This window comes from Diabrotica undecimpunctata, chromosome 10 (genome assembly GCF_040954645.1).
Source record: "Diabrotica undecimpunctata isolate CICGRU chromosome 10, icDiaUnde3, whole genome shotgun sequence".
In the NCBI taxonomy this organism is placed as follows: Eukaryota; Metazoa; Arthropoda; class Insecta; order Coleoptera; family Chrysomelidae; genus Diabrotica; species Diabrotica undecimpunctata.
The window spans coordinates 53506213-53524459 of NC_092812.1; the positions used below are offsets into that span (position 1 = coordinate 53506213).

An 18247-nucleotide genomic window follows, 5' to 3' on the forward strand; every position below is an offset into this window, starting at 1 on the left:
AATATCGGGCAGACAGTTCGGTTTCATTAACGCAGTGGGTACCAGAGAGGCACTTTTCGGAGTACAGGTACTGATTCAAAGATGCAGGGACGTTAACTGCGACGTATACGCGTGCTTGATCGACTATGAAAAGGCATTTGACAGAGTTCAACATCAAAAGATGATAAACATTTTAGAATAATTTCAGAACTATACTGGAATCAGACCGCATACATGAAAATTAACGGAGAAGAAACAGATCACATAAAAATACTACGTGGAGTTAGACAGGGATGTATCCTATCGCCGTTGATATTTAATATGTACTCAGAGAAAATTTTTAACGAGGCTCTTTACGGAATAGACGAAGGCATCCTTCTAAATGGTGAAAGAGTAAACAATGTTAGATATGCCGACGACACCATGGTGATAGCAGATAGTTTAGAGGGACTTCAGAGGCTAATGGACAGAATAAACGAGTACAGTCAATAGTACGGACTAACCATTAATACCCACAAAACGAAACAAATGATTATCAGCAAGGAGAATATAAATGGGGCTCATCTATACATTAATGGGACGCAGATAGAGCGAGTAAAACAGTATTGCTACCTGGGAACTATTATAAACGAACAGTGGAGCAATGTACAGGAAATAAAGTGCCGCATAGGAAAGGCAAGAACGGTCTTTAACAAAATGAGCGCCATCTTCAAAAGTCACAACATATCCCTAGATACAAAAATGAGACATTTGAGATGCTATGTTTTCTCTGTGTTGTTGTACGGGGCGGAGGCATGGACGCTCACAGACACCACTATTAAAAAACTTGAAGCATTTGAGATGTGGCTTTATAGAAGAATGCTGAGAATATCATGGACAGCAAGGATCACGAACAAGGAAGTTCTAGAAAAAATGAAGAAGGAACCAGAGATTGTGTTTACGATCAAACGCATAAAATTGCAATATCTGGGACACGTTATGAGAAATCAGCACCGTTACTCCCTGCTGCAGTATATATTGCAAGGTAAAGTCAAAGGTAAGCGAGGACCCGGTAGAAGGAGAATATCATGGCTGCGGAATTTAAGAACATGGTTTAAGAAAACCTCAACGGAGCTGTTTCGAGCCGCAACTAGCAAGGTCATGATTGCCAATATGATTTCCAACATCCGAAACGGATAGGAACCAGAAGAAGAAGAAGAACTTCTTCAGAATAATCCTCCATTCACCCCTAACTCTGACAACTCTTCTCCATGTTCTAACTCCAAAAGATTTTAAATCGTTCTTTAAGTTGTTTTGATACTTGTCTCGGTCTTCCTCTGGCTCCTTGTCTTATCGGCCCTTCACTGTCACCTTGATTCATTGTGTTAAATACTTTTACAGTATAATTCACGAATTTGCTACTATTTTGGATTAGGGATGAACGCTTTGACTTAAAGGGTCCGATGTGCTAAAAAAGTTTTAACTTATAATGTATTTTACATCGATTTATTATTATTATTATTTATTTACATAAAATTGTGTTTAAAAAGATGAAATATACCAGAGATAATGACTTTTATTAAACTGAAAAATTACAAATTAAAACTTATTGCTAGTTTTTTTACTTAAATTGTAATCAAATTTTCACTTTTATTGTTTTTAAATGTTTTCATTATACACTACTCCACTGAAAAATCGCTCATTGCTCCGTCTAATTCATTTCTTGCAATGTTAGAGTCTGCTAGTTGGTGGTAGAATTGATGATAGATGGGCGGATCATATTCTTGTAAACACAGAAGGTCTTTCTTTTTTTCAGGGTTAATTTTTCTTCCATCCGGATAGAGCTAGAGCTCTCAGTGAGCAGCATCTTGAGAATTCCTTTTACTGAAGTTAACTTCAGTAAAAAGGACTTCTGGATTATTCGAATATTTAAAATACATGAAGAATGGATGCATCCTACTATACAGCATCCACTTAATTTTTAGCCACTCTACTTTAGACCTATCAACGCTTATTTTTCTGTTCGTAATGTTACTTTCTAAGGCTTTCGTCGATATCAAATCGTCTCGTTTCATCTGTACTACCTTGAATGGATTCTTTTTTCTCGCTGCTGTTATCACGGTGTTCCAATGCTCCGGAATGTATATGTTTGAGAAATACCTCTTCTGCTTTTCTATTAAGCCGAAAGCTCGGTCACAAGATGAGTAGGAATGGCCGCTCACTGTAAATTTGTGATCAATCTGTTCCACAGTAAGCTAGATTTGATACAATGAACATACACAACACCGCAATTTTTATATTGCGGTTCTGACCGCCACATTGGTCTCAGTACATTATTAGTTTCTTTGTACGTACATTATCTCTAATAAATTTTAATAAACATGAACCTATTTCCTGTGGCCCTCTGGATGCAGTCGATTCGTCCTAAACGTACATAAAAATGTCATCGGTAGAAGAGTCTTCATCAGATCAAATATAATTACTGTGGTGTCATTGTTTTCTTTTGCATACTGTATATTTTTATATTCGGAATACATTATTGTTAAATGGCAAATACTGTCTTGTCTCACTTTTGTGTCTGGTGTAGTGTGAATCGAATTTTGGAAAAGTATTAATGAACTCCTTTACTTCATTTTCTTTCAGCTCAGGGGTTTTATTTTGGGGACATGTTTACATCGCTTGTCAATAGGGGGTGTATCACCAACTGATTTATTTTTCAAAACCCTTGTGAGACGTCCATCTGATACTTGAAGGACATGTTTGAAAAAGGACTTGCAAACACGAATTTGTTTCCGTTCATATCTGGTAAATGATACAGTCTGGAAAATTCTCTCGGCTTTGTTGTGGCATCGTTTGCATTTTGTTTACATGATATTGCTTTAATTGCGACATATATGAGTGAACACAGGTATGAGCTTGGCAAATTGAAATTTGATAATCCATAAAATTTGGAAAATAATACTCTTTGTCTTTCAGGGTCGATCTGCTCGTGGCATTTTTCTTTACAGGGACATCGATATTGTGTATTTATATTTATAACAATGTTATAAAATGAGAAACACGCAAATAACCTCTCAATAATAATCAAAATGACGGTTAAGCGTTGCCAATGCCAGAGTGGCCCAAGTCACCTGGGTCACTATGATTTTTAAAATGGAGTATAAAATTACAATACCAAAACAATACTAGTGTCGCCATCTGTTATTTTCGGAGAAAACTAATATTGGGCCACTGTGGCTTTGAAAATATTATTATTTCACATCGTTTTTCGTGATAAAGTCCAAATATAAAAAAATGTCACTTGGAACTGCCTGGAAATGTCTCACTTTTGGAACAAAATAAAGTTAGTCTTAATTGTATACTCAACTGGTGCATTTCATTTATAAGTTTTAACAGCTATTAACTTTCTCAGACCGTTTAAGTCAAAGCTTTCATCCCTAATCCAAAATAGTCGCAAATTCGTAAAATATACTCTGAATACTGAATTATTGGCAGATACAACATACTTTTGCTTTATTATATACAGAAGTTTATTTTGACCTCCGAATCAAAAAAGAGGAAATTATAAAATTTTCCGAAAAGCATTAGAAGAGGACTAGTATAAATCAAAATATTTAATAAAAAAATTTACCTACTTAGTTAAATAAATAACTTCTATTCGTGTTACCTATTATTTTTCGCAATAAAGGAACTGATTCATTGTATATTTTGAATTTAATTTATAACTTTATAATTCTAATAATAATGGATTAATCATAAATGTTTCCAAAAATGGATAAATCTTACTTGATTAAAAATTACCGGAATTATATAAAAGGTATGTTTAGGTTTAATTGAAAAGCTAGTCATTTTGTAAAATAAATAATAAAATTTTACAGGTACTTATTTTACATAAATTGATAATCTTTTCTGTCATATTTCTTCTTATTTTTAACTTACCACTGTATATAAAAGTTTATTAAGCGTGAGATATATTTTTAATAAATGAATAAAGGTTTATTTTAGGGTTCTCGCAACTACAAGAAGTTGGAACCGTCATAAATTGTCAAAATTATTATTTAAAAAAAATTTGTTATATTTTTTTATTAATTTTTTAATTACCGAAAATATATCTCCTTGTGCGGGAGAGAAAAATGTGTCACATAGATCCAATTCTCTAATTGGAAAACAAAAATAAATGACCCGTCCCCACCCCAGTCATTCATCATGATTTTCAATCGAGGGAATTGCAGTGATCACAGTAGGGTTTGAAAATAGAAACTGTGAGACAGACGAAGTGATGTTATGTGAACGAGAGGACGAACATGTGTGCTCGTATGGATTTCGTTTTTCGTCGTTGTGTGCGACTTCCGAGTTTACATGTTGTTAGTGATATTTAGAAAAAAATAAACAGAAAATGTCCAATTTTTACAACAATAACAGTGTTACCGGTGTTATTAAATATTCTAGGGAAGCGACTATATTAGCTGCTTGCTGTGCAATTGTTTTTTGCATTGTTGGTGTTATTGGTAAGAAAATACTCTAATTTTACTTTTACTATCTTAATGTTTTGTTGACAAGTGGTTCTATATCACCAAAACAAAAACCGTCATCTTATAAATAAATACATGTAAAATTATCGAAAATTTTAATAACTACTTTCATATTAAGGATATTTATTGCCGACAGGTATTTGTTAAAAAATAAAACTGAATTTGGCAAATTTTGGATCAAACCAGTATGGTATATTAATTTATAATCTCAAATTTAAGTTATCCCCCTATTAGCTGCCCTTATATTATTGTTTCCTTCATTCAGATTTGTATGGTTAATTTGGAAAACGTTCCATTCATTTTAAATTTCAATGTTCTTATTGGTATTAGCTCTAGGCTTAAATGGAGCTAGAATAATTGGATTATCTGTTAAATTAGACATTTCTTTTATTGTGTAGCTTCTTTTCCAAGAAGTCAAACTTTTTTTTACATTTTATTATTTGTGGTAGCCTTTAATTTTTTAGCATAACAGCTTTACTTTTCGCATTAACATTACATCTACCATAAGATGATTTGAGTCCTTATAGTTCTTTTCTGATACCTGTTATGTCTCCCAATACGAATATTTACCAATAATACCATTATTTTCATAGTTGGATGTTCATAATTTATGTGGACTGACCAATTTTATGCCATGTGGCACACAAATGTGAACTATTTCATAACACATTTTATATAAGAATATGATATACTAATTAAACGATGACTATTATAATAAATTTGAAACTATAAAGAAATTGACTATAAGAGTTGAAAATCTTTTGACTTGTTAGGTTTTAATATAGGAATTCTTGTAGCTTCACTCCAAGCAGCCGGATTATAATCGGGTGGAAAATAGATAGAAGTTATATTTGCAGTAAATACTGTTTGGCATTTGGTGGCGAGGGGATAAGAAAAGCATTTGGAATGTCATCTCTTTCAGGGGTGAACTTTTTGAGACTGATCAATGCGTCATTTAGTTCCTACAGAGTATGTGATATTTATGGGGTGGTTTTCTTTGTTGGTTTTATAGTTAATGAACAGTGGATCGTATATTGAGTCTTCTTCAAATTCTAATGCTAATGAGTTTGCAATATGATAATCTTTAGTTGTTATTTCCATTTCGTCGGCTGTATGCAATAGTGGCACAACAAAAAAACTTGTAATTTTTCAAAACAGAGCTTTAAAGTTTGTGTGCCAATAATTTTGTCTTATTTGTTTTACTACATGGATTGGGATGAAAAAAAATTAGGTAGTTTAGGTAGTTTAGTGAGCGTTAGGTAGCGTTTAATGAATTGTAACACAGATTTTTAAATTTAACTCCTATTTTGAGTTGTCTATTGCATATCAACATTTTGCCTTTCAAGACTAATTAACGCAAAGACAAAACTGGCATTTTTTTTGTTATTCCTTGTTATCAACTGAAATAAAGGTTCAATAAAGAATACGAAAAGTTACTTGAATGAGAAAATGTATTAACAACTATAAGAAGAACGGAATAAAAAAAGTATATATTAATAATAATAAGAAAAGTTCTGATTAACAATACTTTAAATGTCGGTAGAAATCAGCGTGAATTGGTGGAACACTCTTATTTTCACAAAAGGCTAGTAAGATCTTTTTTCCTCGTTTCAGTTATTGGCATTCTGTCAGGGTAAGGCTTTTCTAGTTCTATAATATCCATGCTTTTTAAACCTTTTCTTGTTTTTTTCTTCGGTATCAACTGATCTGTACTCCTCTTGTGCAAATGAAGTTTTAAAATAGTAGTGAGTACCAGAGCTTTTTTTACATGAATTTCACAAATATCGTTGAAATGAAAAGTATTTCTTTGAACATCTTCATTGAAAATTGTCGCTGTTTTAGTATTTAACTTTTTCAGGTCAAAAAAATCCTTATGACATAATTCGTGTACTTCGAATGGTTGTTTGCAACGAGCAGTTCGGATTAGGATAGCGTAATAATTCGGTAGATACATAGGCCCTCCTTTTAAAGCTTTACTTATATTTCTTCCTATTAAAGAGTAGCAGCTGTCACTCTCATTTTGAGTATGACCGACAACTAAATAGCGATGAGTTATAGAAGAATTTTTGAAATGGTTTACAACGTACTGTTACATTGAAATTAGGTACTTGTTTTCTCCTTGGCCACCACAATTGTCTGAGTAAAATATGAATTTCAAATCGTCAGAATCGGTTTTTATAGATGTTTGTTCCAAATACATCAGCAGGCACGAACCAATTTCTATGGCGCCTTTACTGCCTTCTCCTTCGAGTCAAACATAGCTGTGCACATTTCCCAGTCCCTTTTACTAAAGTTCACATACAGAGAAATGATATGTTGACAGCTTAGATTTATAATAGAAACCGGAAAAGTCTCCTTTTGGTGTCGGTAGAGAAGATTGTAGGTCAAAACAAGCAACTTTTTGTAAGTTAGTTACATTCTCTATGTCAAGTGTTTTTAGTTCCCGGCTTAAGTTTTTCTCCTTATGATGGAAGCATCTTCTAGATCTATGTGTTCTTCACTGCTCGAATTTTTGTGTTTTTCACAATACTGACATTGATCTTTTTTGGGAGAAAAGAATGCATAGTTAAATATATGATTAAAAAGTTTACGATATACTTAAACCAATTTTTATAATAATTGTACAGATTATAATCATTGTACAGATCTCTGTAAATATTTTGACTCCTTCTATATATTTGTTTGAGGTACTACTTCGACAATAGTGGCTCTCCATTGTCGGAATTGAAGAAAGGTGTTTACGAACTGTGTTCACAGTTTCGTTACAAAATGTTTTATGTATGCTATGTTTACCTCTTTGATCGTTGCTTATAAAGCCACTTTCCATCTTCCCAATAACAATTCGAATACATCTATTAGTAATTCCAATGATGGATATAAAAAATCTTTTGCAGACTCTTCTTATTTTGATCACGGTTTTCCAAATAAATTACATGATTATAAGCACGGCTTGATGTGTTACCTTTATCTGCATAGGGATATGTTGCTTTAATTATAGACATGGATCTCAGAATATAACTTCGTTGTTAATTTATATTATCCACTGACCAATATTTTTCAAAGATCTGTGTTCTTTCTTGTAACGTGAATTGTTCATCACATTTCAGTCTACATGGATTACAAGATAAACCTAAACTGCGAGCCTGTACAAGATTAGCGTTAACATTGGTGTATTTTTGGCGTAAATTTCTAAGAAACTTTACGACATTTCTTTTCCATTAGTCTGGGCAAGCCTTCCTTTTTCTATTTTTAAGTTTATTAATCATCACGTCTTCTGGTACTTCAGTCTCCACATTTTCATCAGAGACCTCTGTAAATGTAGACGATACATCATCATCATCATTCACGTAATGAGGGTCCGCATCAGAACTAAAATTGGTTTATTGTTTGTTTAAACCGGTAGATGTAATCAAAAAATCGTCTAAAGTTTTCTACTAAATCGATTATTTGAAATTATACATTAAAATAATATTGATAATATTCCTTGTCTTACGTTACTCCTGCTCGAGATTAATTAATTCCCGGATTAATTCACTTGTTTTCTGATAACCCTTTGCAACTGATATTTTTAAAACAATAAATTTATTCCTTTTATTTAATGTGACACAACTCCAAAATTCTCACTGAGACAGTTTGAAAATATCTAAAATTGTCTGCTATAGTGGCACAACTCCAAAGTGCCGGTATTGTATAGAAACTTAATATCGACAGGGTTCGACTTCCACTGCACAACTAAAAAGGGTCAGTACTGCAACAAATAATTATTGATCTCAACCGAAAACATTTCATAGCGACACTAGTGATGTCTAGCAAACATTTTTGCTATTATTATTGTACCAGTTTTGCAGGTCATAAATAAGGCTTTTTCAAGCCCTCTGGTAACTCAATTTTGTCAATACAGCCGACGATTTATGCGCCATGAACATTGTATTTCCTATAGTTTTTGTGGATAAATATTTCACTCTTTTTCAAAACTCTGTAACCCTTTTAGTTGCCGCGAAACAGCTATGGCTGTGTTACCGTAAAGTTAGAATAGCCATTGTTTCTCGGAAACGGTTACAATATATTGTTTCTAGGCGTAAAACTTCAACAATAAATTAACAATTAATTCCTTGCGGTTCACTTTTCTAGTTTCATCGTTTTTGACCGATATCTTAATTTTTCCGGGGATTAGTTGTGCGCTAGGGGATGATGGGTAGTTTTGCGGGATTGGTCAATGTACCAATCAATAGCAATTAATTAGCAATAAAATATGCCGCCAAGATAGTCTATGTAGCCCTATTCATTACCGTGATAGAGCTGTGACTATGCTACCTTTACCGTAAAGTTAGCATAATTATTGTTTTTTGGAAACGCTTTGCAGCAATAAATTGTTTCTTGGCTTAAAACAGCAATAAATTAGCAGTTAAATCGTTGCCGTCCGTTATTTGGCCGATATCTCGGTTTTCCCGGGTGTGTTTTGAGCTAGCTTTCACTTGCTAAAGGGTTTTGATAGTGATTATTATTCTTGATATATTACTAAGCCTATATCCAGTTCTGGATAATTGATGGAAAAGACTTTGTCCACGAGTGGATGCATACAGGCTGTAGAGGAAGAAAATCTAAGTACGATTGTTGTATTATTGCTATTATTTCGTCCATGTAATTTATTTCTTTTTCTTGGATGTTTTTATTGACATTTAGTTCTATTCTTCCCAGTTTCGGTCGTAAGCCCTTAATTTTGTTTTATTAAATTATTTATTCCCTTCACTTCTTGTTTCTGTTTTTTCATAATAATTGTAGTTGGTTTCATTATATTGTTATTTTGTTGGAGCTTCGATATCTTTTTAAACTAAATTTATATCCGTGAGTACATTATTTTCAATATTTCGATAAATAAATCACGACACGGGTTTTTTCAAATACCATATATGTTAATAATTTAAGATTATCGCTCTGTAAATATGATAAATAAATGATAAAATATTTTTTTGCTTAGTAATATAAGTAGTTAGATTATGTTTCGTAGACATATACTAAAATATGTGGCCACAATTAGTTGGTTATATGAATACTTCAAAATGCTAGTCTTTTAAATCATAATAAAACAAGAAAAGGAACAATATTTATTATACAATAAAGAAAGCATATAGTATTATTGATCGTGGAAATACTTTCTTAGAAAATACCGTTTCTTTTATCCTTACGTTAGACAATTAATCTAAATTGAGGCAGTTATAATAATTATATACGTGGGTGGTCCCAGAAGTACCCGACCCAACAAAGAAAATACAGACATTTTACATAATAAAGAAATAAGTTTTACTGATTTACAAGTACAAGTGTAAAGTGTACAGAGACTGATGACAAGTAAGAAGTAAGTCATCAGTCATCAACAAAAAGAAGACGTGTTGCCAACATACACAAAATAATAATAGTACTAAATTGTACATCATCACCCCCTCTTAATTCTGCAAAAGTACAAATGAATTAAGTACAAACCGCAAACAAAATTACAATAAACTAATAAACTATAAAACTAACTATTAGTTTTAGTAACATTTAAACAATTTCTCAATAATTCAAATTAAGTAACAGGCAATGCCTTGGCCATAATATCAGATAACTGTTTGTTTGTAGGAACATACTCAACAACAAAACTTACTTTATTTACCATTATCTTTTACAAAATGATGTTTAACATCAATATGTATTGAACGTTTGCTCTTATAAGTTTAAGCTATTTTTATGCAGCTTTGGTTGTCCTTAAAAATTTTAATAGGATATTGAAAATAACATTTCTTTTAAAAGTTGACTTAAAACAAACAGTCATGCACGCAGGCAGAGCCAAATATTCGGCTTCACTGCTACTAAGAGCAACTACCGATGGTTTTTAGAACACCAGTTTACAACTTTTTTTTATTTATTTTTTTTTATTTTGCTTCAAACACTTAGGGTTATTAGCATAGAAAAAAGAAAAATACAAAAAGTGATCAAGACATACATAGGCATATACAAAATATCAATTACATAATAATGTATATAATATATATTTTAATTATTGATGTATTGTATTAAATTTTATTAAAAAAGTTTATAGATTTCAAGAATTCTATCAAGTCAGCTACGTATTTAGATTCTTCTAGAAGTTCTTTGAATGTTTTTGGAATGTGGTGATATAGTGTTTCAACTGAGTATATTGGACAGTCAATCAAAATGTTCTTCACTGTCACTTTACATTCACAAACAAAACACACTGGTTCCTCTTCTCTCTTCAACAAGTATTCATGTGTTGTAGAAGTGTGTCCTAAGCTGAGACGTGTTATTAGGACTTGATGTTGTCGCTTTGAAGGCCATTAGTTCCATGGAAGGACGGAAGATTTTATTTTTATTAATTTAGTGATGTTTCTATTCCATTGGTTTTCAAATTCAATTCCAAATCTTCCAAAAAATGAAACTATATAACACAAATATGGCCTAGTGCCAAAGTGCCAAGCATAAAATACATCCAACTCCAAGTACTAATTCTAAATTCAATTTAGGTTCCATTGGAATTTTACTAACCTTGCATTTTTTTTTTATTTTTATTTAATAAAACTCCAACAGGAATCTTATGATTATTGCTATCTGATCATTCACTATGATCAATAAGCAAGTTAGTTCTATATACAAAATATTACAAAAAACTTATCTAAGGTTACTTTCAGCAATATTACTTTCTTTTGTACAGCCCCATAGCTGTATCCCATATGTCCATACCGGTTTAAGGACTTGCTTATACAATAACAATTTGTTATAAGTAGACCGAGTGGATTTTTTCCCATCAACCAGTACATCTTTCTGAACTTAATTTCTAATTCCACTTTTTTTTCTTAATATGTGCTTTCCAACGTAGCTTGGAATCTAATGTCATATCCAAATATTTTGCCTTATTTGCATAAGGTATTTGGTTTCTATTTGTACTAACTGGGATATGTTGTTCTCTTTTGTTAGTAAAATTGACGTGAACAGATTTTGTTTCATTCAATTTGATACGCCATCACCTGGTCCAGATGTTAATTTGTTCAACAGAGTTCTGTAGCATGGTTGCTGCATCCTCGTGGTTTTGCCCGTCTGCTAGGATGCATGTGTCGTCTGCAAATGTCGCAATTGTGTTAAGTTCTAATCATGGAATATCGCTGGTATAGAGCAGGTATAGCACTGGCCCCATGACACTTCCTTGTGGAACTCCAGCTTTAACTTCTCTTAATTCTGAATATTCTTCCTAATATTTAACTCGAAAGTGTCTGTCGGATATATATGATTCTAGTAGTTCAGAATATTGTTTTGGTAAGTAGCATCTCATTTTATGATGTAATCCATCATGCCACACTTTATCAAAAGCCTGCGCTACATCGAGGAAAATTGCGGAACAGACTTTTACTTCTTTTAGAGCTTTTTCAAGTAATCTTGCAATTTATCATGTTAAAACGATTAACAATTTTTGTAACTAAATTTTTTTGGAAAACAAATAAAGTCTTATCTTTCCTTTCAATTTCTAATCCTAAAAAGACAATTTTTGTTTCATTTCATAAATCACTTAATTCGAAACTTTTCTCTAAATTTGATTTTAAAAATTTGAATCATCTTCAGAAATTGAAATAACACAAAAATCATCTATCCATATCAAAACATAAGTTTTTCCATTGATTATCCATGATGAAATTATATTTTCGAATCAATTTTAATTTTAAAATTATTTATTTAAAAGATCGTGTTCTTAGGCTTGTTGGCAACATTCTAAGGTATCGTATATAAAGATAAGAATATACATACAGTTCCAATTATTGAGTGCATTCTTATCTGCTTGAAATAAACAAACTATTAAACCAATATTTATATGATGTAAAAATAACAAAAAACTTTAAATCGAGGCAATGATTTTGGCGGCACGCTTCTTAGCTTGGTTTGTACTTGTAATCACAGTATTATCGCTGGAAAATATGATTTGTTTGTTCTCCAAGCGGTTGTCTAATGCCTAAAACTGATTTAAATTCAATAAATTTTAATTAACTTAAGTCATATAAATAATATGCGAGAAACCGAAATGGATAATCTAGTAATGCAGGCATATACAGATATAAATATCTATGATAAAGCAATCTCATAAGTACTTACAATACATCCTAACAAATAAGGAAATTGTCCAACATTATTTGAGAATAAGACTGTTTGATCAATGTGTGTTAACGGTAATAACATACGAAGCACAAACTTGACAATAACAAAAGAAATAGTATTAGAAATAGAAGTTGTCATCAATGGAGAGGAAAATTGTAGAAGTTACTCTAAGAAACAGAATTAAAAATAAACAACACAGAGAGAAGAAAAGTAACTACTGTAACAGAAAGAATCACAAAGCCATAGTCGGAATATACAGGAAATAACTGTTTTTATGTACTTTTTAATTTTTGGATACTTGTAATTGGACCGTTTTTATTATTTACAATGAACAACAAGTTTGTACAACAACAAAGTAAAATCATTTTTGATGAAAGACAATTTATCACATAAAAGAGCTATATCGATTAAAGATAGCTTCTTGGATTTGTATAAGATTAGCATCAAAAGTACAAGAGATGAAGGACAAACTAAAATTTGGACGATAACACAATGATATTAGACAGTGGAGTACATCAAACTAAAAAAAAATATGCTGAGTTCATACGTACTTGCTATGGAAAATTGCTAGTTTCCAGAACTATATGCTGATATCTCAGTTATTCTAATGACTTAGTTATTAATGTGAAATTTCTGAATCAACTAAACAAACACAATGCTTTTTATGAATAATTGTAACGATATTATTACTTAAATGACTAACATGGATTAGACTACGAATACTTTTTCAATTTGATAATATTCATTTAGTAAAATAAATTTAGAGTCTTTAATTTTTAATTTTTTATAAACCGGTTTTTTCTACACTAATGATGAATGCCGTCAATGAAAGACTGATTTAACAATAAATAAATTACGCCATTATGTTCATTGCTTAGAATTTTGCGCATTTACATGGTGCTGTAAAAATACAATTCTTTCTACATTCCAAGTTAATTCACATACTAATGATCACTAAATTAAAATAAACTATCCCAAAGGTCAGAGAATAGAGAATATCGTATATCGAATATCGAACAAAGACACCGCTGACAACGTCCAGGCAAACGTTACAGCAAAACTACTTCAAAGCGAAAATCAAGGGGACATCGAAATGGAGTGGGGAATAGTAGAAGAAGCTATGAAAGAACTAAAAGATATGGACAAACCAAATGACGAAAATAGAAATGATTATCAAGCAGAGAGAAAACACGCGAAAAAAGTGTGTAGTACGAAGAAAAGGGAGCATATGGATAAAAAACTCCAAGAGATTGAAGAGATTAATAAAAATGTAAAAAAACTTATACCAGGAGGCGAAAAGGAACAAGAGCATTTCAGAGAGCTGCTTTTTGAAGAACCGGATAAAAATGATGAGGAGCAAGTGGAAATGGTAGCGGAAGTCAACGACATGGCGGAAATAATGGAGATTCCCACCGTGGAAGAAATAAGAGAAATAATATATATCATGAAAAACAATAAAAGTGCAGGCAACAATGGCATTCTTGCAGAACTGATCAAGAACGGGGAAGAAGCACTTACTACAGCGGTATCACCCTTCTGGATGTAACATATAAGGTTCTCGCCAGAGTCGTAAGAAGTAGACTGAAAGGCACTTAAACGAGCAGGATGGTGCATACCAGGGAAGATTTAAAAAGGGCAGATCCACCATAGATCAAATATTGGTGTTAAAAATGATTCAGAGCAGTACGTACGAGCAATAATTAAAGCTAATTTTCCTATTTATAAATTTCAAACAAGCTTACAATTCTGTGATAAGAAGGCGTCTTTACCATGCCCTAAGAGTACTTGGAATTCCAGAAAAGATGATCAGACTAGTAAAAATGACCTTAATGAAGACCGACAATAGAGTAAAGATAGAAGGAAGCCTAACAGAAAATTTTGAAGTAAGAAGAATAAAGCAGATAGATCCGCTGTCCACAATACTCTTCACTTTTTTGCTGGAGGCAATCATGAGAGAGTCTGGATTATGAATGAAAGGTATGATTTATGACAACAGAAGCCAGATATTGGCCTTTGAGGATGATGTAGTTTTAATAGCAAGAACTAAAGGAAAACCGCTGAGAATTTTCAAACTTTTTGAAACGAAGGCTAAACAGGGATTGATTATTAATAAGCAAAAAGGCACACAACTGACACAAACAACAAAACTAAAGAGTATGGCTTCAAACAGATGACGGAGTTTGAGTATCTAGGAGTAACACTAACAAGTAAAGAGGAAGAAAGCCAAGAAATTGAGAAGCGGATTTCGAGAATAAGGCAGACGTTTGAAACTCTACACAAACTACTAAGCGCAAAAAACATCTCTAGAGAGGCAAAATTCAGACTATACCGAAAAAATCAAGAAAATATGTTAAACATCTGAGAACGAAGGGTTTAAGAAAGATATTAGGGGCTAGGGGAAGAGGGAAAGAGTATGAAGACATTTGGAAAAGACAAACAAATGTAGAGATCGGAGAGCTGTACGGGAAACCAGAAATTAGGCAGATCTTTAGGACAAAGAGACTTAGATGATTATTTTGATGTCAGGATTGTTCGATAATCAAGTAGCCTATAGTGTATTTCTCAATGTATCATATGTAAAGTACGTGCCTCCTATTGGCAGGATACAGGCAACAATTCACTGCATAAAAGACTAGTTTTTATAGCCGGCATTAAATATTTTCCAACCATACTGATGAAAAATCTTCACCAACAAAATATTCTGAAATGATGGTATTTTGTAAAGTAAAATGTTCCGGAACCAAACATTGCTTCTGCTACGATTTCCGGGATACAAGGGGAGAGACAGGAACAAGTTGGCTAACAGGTTTATTTAATAGAATTATGGAAGTTGTACAAATGTCAGAGGAATAGAGAAGTAGCATATATTAGTACCTGCTTATAAAAACAATGGAGAAACACAACAATGCACAAACTATTAGCCCTAACACTAATTAGTGATTAACAACAAAATACAATTCTCATTATAAGACCGATGATGGAAAATATCACACTAAATGAGCGTTTACTGATTGCTGTTGAGCGTATGATCCCAAGAGACCTAAAGAGATTCTATGGTGGACACGCAACAAACAAAAAGGTCAATGCTTATCAGGTAAAGAAATTATAATTATGCATTGTGTCCAGTTTACATAAGAAAGTTATTTATATGAGTAACTACTCGATCTCAAATATAAATAATATAAAATATACTACAAATTATAGTATATTCGGATGAGATATTTCATCAAACAATGTTTCACGTCATAAAATAAGCTGTTGTACGTTTCAAAGTGAATTCATTATCTATTGGGTACTAGGTTTGGAAGATATATCCGCTATATTTTAAAAACTCGTTAAGCGTAACGTTTTCCATAAAGTTTATGTTAATGATTTCGGCACCGAGACAAAAGTATATGACATTAGGCAAATTTATTGATTAGAAAATATAGTTTAAAGTCTACTTTTTATTGTCAGTTTTTATTGGTGTTACCAGTACAACTAACACAGACGAGTTCAAATATTACAATATGGAAATTATAGTCTTAAGACTTATTTAGATTTAATTTATTGGTTATAATATGTGTATATGTTCAGTAATACTCTTTATAAAAGCAATCCGTAACGGTGATCACTGTATTTAATAAAGCTTACTGTTTAGGCAGCTACGACTATTTAAAAATTTTATCTTAATGTCGGTTTATTGGGTGGTTTTATTCATAGCTTTTTTTCTCATCGTGTTTCTCCTTCTTTATTATAGGCAATATCGTCTGTTTTTGTTCGATTCCTTATTAGTTAATTGATGTTGTCACTCCATATTTTCGGCGGGCATTCAATATTTCTTCGAACCCTCAAGATTTGTCCTGTGGTACCTTGACTACCCTCATATCATCCCTTCTGTTCAATACCCATTAACTTCCCTTCTTTCTATATCAATTCACGTTTTTCCAGTTCTGCGTATTACCCTCATGATGTGTAGGTTGACAATATTTCAGGACAGGTTTCCGCTGATCAGATCCTTATTATCGGAATCTTATTATGTGAACATCAATTTTGGTTTTTAAAGTAGAAACGTTCTAACGTTTGGCATTCTTTTTCTTAGTTAACTTAGCTTCCTCCGTGGATGAGTTAGTTTTTCGTAGATAATTATTATAGCTAGACATTTTAATCGATAAGATCAATCGAACTTTTGGCTTTATTATACTCCAGAATAGCTAAGGACTACTCTTTGTCACCATTTCTTTTGTGCATTGCTACTGTCTCATGGGTGTGCTTATTGCTTAGTTAATAATGTGAGAACATCTCGTCTGTCCTTATATAATATTTCCCTTATATAATGTCCTAATATTTCTTTCTTAAAACGGTGGTTTCCAATAAATGCCGCTGAGCGCAGTGTGCAACTGTTGTACAAGCATACAGACGCGACGTACGGCGTAACACTATATGCGGCATATGGCGTAACGCTAAATGCGGCATACGGTGTTTATTGGAGAGCACCGCCTAAGAAGCATAGGAGTCACCAAATTGAAAAAAAATTAATTTCTCCATTTGAATTTCAACTTTCTGTCCCTTAACAGCTCTAAACTTTTTTCTATTCATGTATCAAAATTGATTAATTAACGGCAGCTCGCTTGGAAAGAACGGTGTTGAACACTCTGTATGTATAATATGTACTTAAAACCGGGAACGGTTTTAAGTACACATTAATATTTCTTAAAATAAGTTGAGTAGCAAGCTGCAATTGAATAATTACTCAATCTATTTCATATGATGTTTTAATTTAAGGCAGCTAATAATAAAATCTGCTAAAATAACATTTTAGTTATAATCGGAACAGAGTCGGTAGTATGTAGTTGATACATATTTAATGTAACGGGTGTCCCAAAATTCACGCAAGATTTGGATTTGCCATTTATGCAGTAAATAATGCGTTGGCACCAGAAAAAAAAAACAGTTTGACAGCTGACAGCTTAGGGTTAGTAAAGATGGAGCATTACACATGAAAACAACATCTTTTCATTGTTGAACAATATTTTAAAAATAATAAAGTTTGGCGGCCACAGAATATTTCGTACAAAGTATGGTCGGAATATTGATTGACTTCGTCAACTGTGAAGAGAGTAATTGAAAAATTCAGGAGGACTGGATCAATTGGTGATGCTAAATAGGTACACTGTTCGTCCAAAAACAAGCCACTCAAATGTTAATATCGAAGCAGTGCACGAGAGGGAACACATTCAAATTTCAAGAAGCTCTCTACAGCGTATACTCACTAAAGATCTCCATATCCATGCTTGTAAGGTTCAATTGACACAAGAACTGAAACCGAATGACCATGCATAACGAAGAGAGTTCGTTGAATGGATAATTGAACAGCAACAAGTGGATACTGATTTTGCGAGCAAAGTCATCCTAAGCGATCCAGCACATTTTCACCTAGAAGGCTTTATTAATCGTCAAAATTACCGCATTCGGAGTTCTGATAACCCACATATGACTGTCGAAAAAAAAATACATTCACAACGCGTCACTATTTGGTGCGGATTTTGCCCTGGAGGCATCAGTGGACCATACTTCTTTGAAAATGAGGCTGATCAAGCAGTGGCTCTTACTGGTACTCAATATCGCAACATGATAAC

At 32.6% G+C, this 18247-nt stretch overlaps 1 protein-coding gene across 1 annotated transcript in view; it reads left to right on the plus strand.

The window, feature by feature from the left end:
- The first annotated feature begins 4189 nt into the window (after positions 1–4189).
- Tre1 (Trapped in endoderm 1) overlaps positions 4190–18247 on the plus strand; it is a 66797-nt gene continuing 52739 nt past the window's right edge. The window contains exon 1 of the mRNA XM_072545979.1: positions 4190–4466. Coding sequence (XP_072402080.1) covers positions 4355–4466 — 112 coding nt within the window. The 5' untranslated portion in view covers positions 4190–4354. The remainder of the gene's footprint in view (positions 4467–18247) is intronic.